General features: G+C 42.5%; 1 protein-coding gene across 1 annotated transcript in view; it reads left to right on the forward strand.

Moving 5' to 3' along the window:
* The window catches only part of PRKCD (protein kinase C, delta), a gene marked incomplete at its 3' end in the record, with an annotated part of 21,610 nt that extends 20,886 nt beyond the window's left edge, over positions 1 to 724 (forward strand). The window contains exon 10 of the mRNA XM_009080464.1: positions 597 to 724. Coding sequence (XP_009078712.1) covers positions 597 to 724 — 128 coding nt within the window. The remainder of the gene's footprint in view (positions 1 to 596) is intronic.
* Between the last annotated feature and the right edge of the window lie 599 nt (positions 725 to 1,323).

The raw sequence follows: 1,323 nt of genomic DNA on the forward strand, positions 1-1,323 counted from the left end.
TGGCTGCCCCAGTCCTGGTGGTGTTAAAAGCCAGGCTGGATGAGGCCTTGAGCAACCTTGTGTGGTGGGGAACTGTCCCTGCCCATGGCAGGGGCTTGGGACTAGATGATCTGTAAGGTCCATTCCAACCCTTAAATTCTATGATTGTGCATAAATGTATGTATGATTGTGGCCAGTATTGGGCTTAAATCAGATATTTTTATGGTCTCAGTGAGGGCTGAGGGACTATCCTGCTCTGCCTATGATAATTCATTTACAAGCAGTCCTTCTGAAGTATCTTTTCTCCAAATGATGTTCTATGTCTTAGTCACAGGGGAAGGTTAGGGCCTTTGATTTTAATTTTTTTTATGCCTATGTATTGCTTAAACTCAGCATTAGAAACAATCACAGATTCCATTCATATCCAAACGAAGTTCAGTCAAGTAATTCCAACTGTGTTATAAACCAAAGGAGTTGACCCTTATGTTAGTATTTGTCAGTATTCCAGCAGCACATGCAGTGCAATAGCATGTCAGTACTTAATTCTTATCAGGGGCTCTGAGTCATGCAGGGTTTCTGCATACATTGAACTCCAACCTCCTTGTTTCAATCAGCAGATAACAGTGAGTATGATAAGCTCTGGGAGGGAAGCACAGTCAAGACAGCATCACGAATTGCAAGGAGAAAATTCAACATAGACAGCTTCATCTTCCATAAAGTACTAGGGAAAGGAAGCTTTGGAAAGGTACGTAAAAAACTTGGAGAGATTCACGTGTCTGCCTCACTTGATCTCTGCAGTGTGACAGACTATTTCCATTAACCAGAAAGGTCTTCTGGCTTCTTGGGTCGATAATAAAAGAATTGTATAATAACCGTCTTTGTCAAAGACACTAGAAATTTGTCACCTGAATCTTGTCTAAACTCAAACGTGATTCATAATGCACAGCAGTGTCAATTGTTTAGTACTGAGGCAGAGAAATTGCCCTTTATAACCACAGTGTAAATGGGTATTCTAGGTTTGTATCCTCAGTACAGAAACGGCCTCATAATGCCCCAGTGCAGTGGCAGGAGGGTATTTGGGAGAGCAGTGTGACTTTCACAGGCTCTGTCCACTGCTGTCTGTGAAACTACAGATCTAATGGAGGAACAGGCTTTACACATCTGTTTAAACACTCACAAGACATTGACAGAAAAACTGCTGTGCCAGTTTTATGTGGTCCTTGAGTCCCGTCTCATCCTCAATACGTCCAACAGCTTCACCTTCCCAAACCTCCCTCATCTTCCCCATTGAAATGGGGTTTTTGAATTGTCTTTGTGCCTGCTGTGAACACCTTTGACTTTTCC

This window comes from Acanthisitta chloris, unplaced genomic scaffold (assembly GCF_000695815.1).
Source record: "Acanthisitta chloris isolate BGI_N310 unplaced genomic scaffold, ASM69581v1 scaffold9070, whole genome shotgun sequence".
NCBI classification, from domain to species: Eukaryota; Metazoa; Chordata; class Aves; order Passeriformes; family Acanthisittidae; genus Acanthisitta; species Acanthisitta chloris.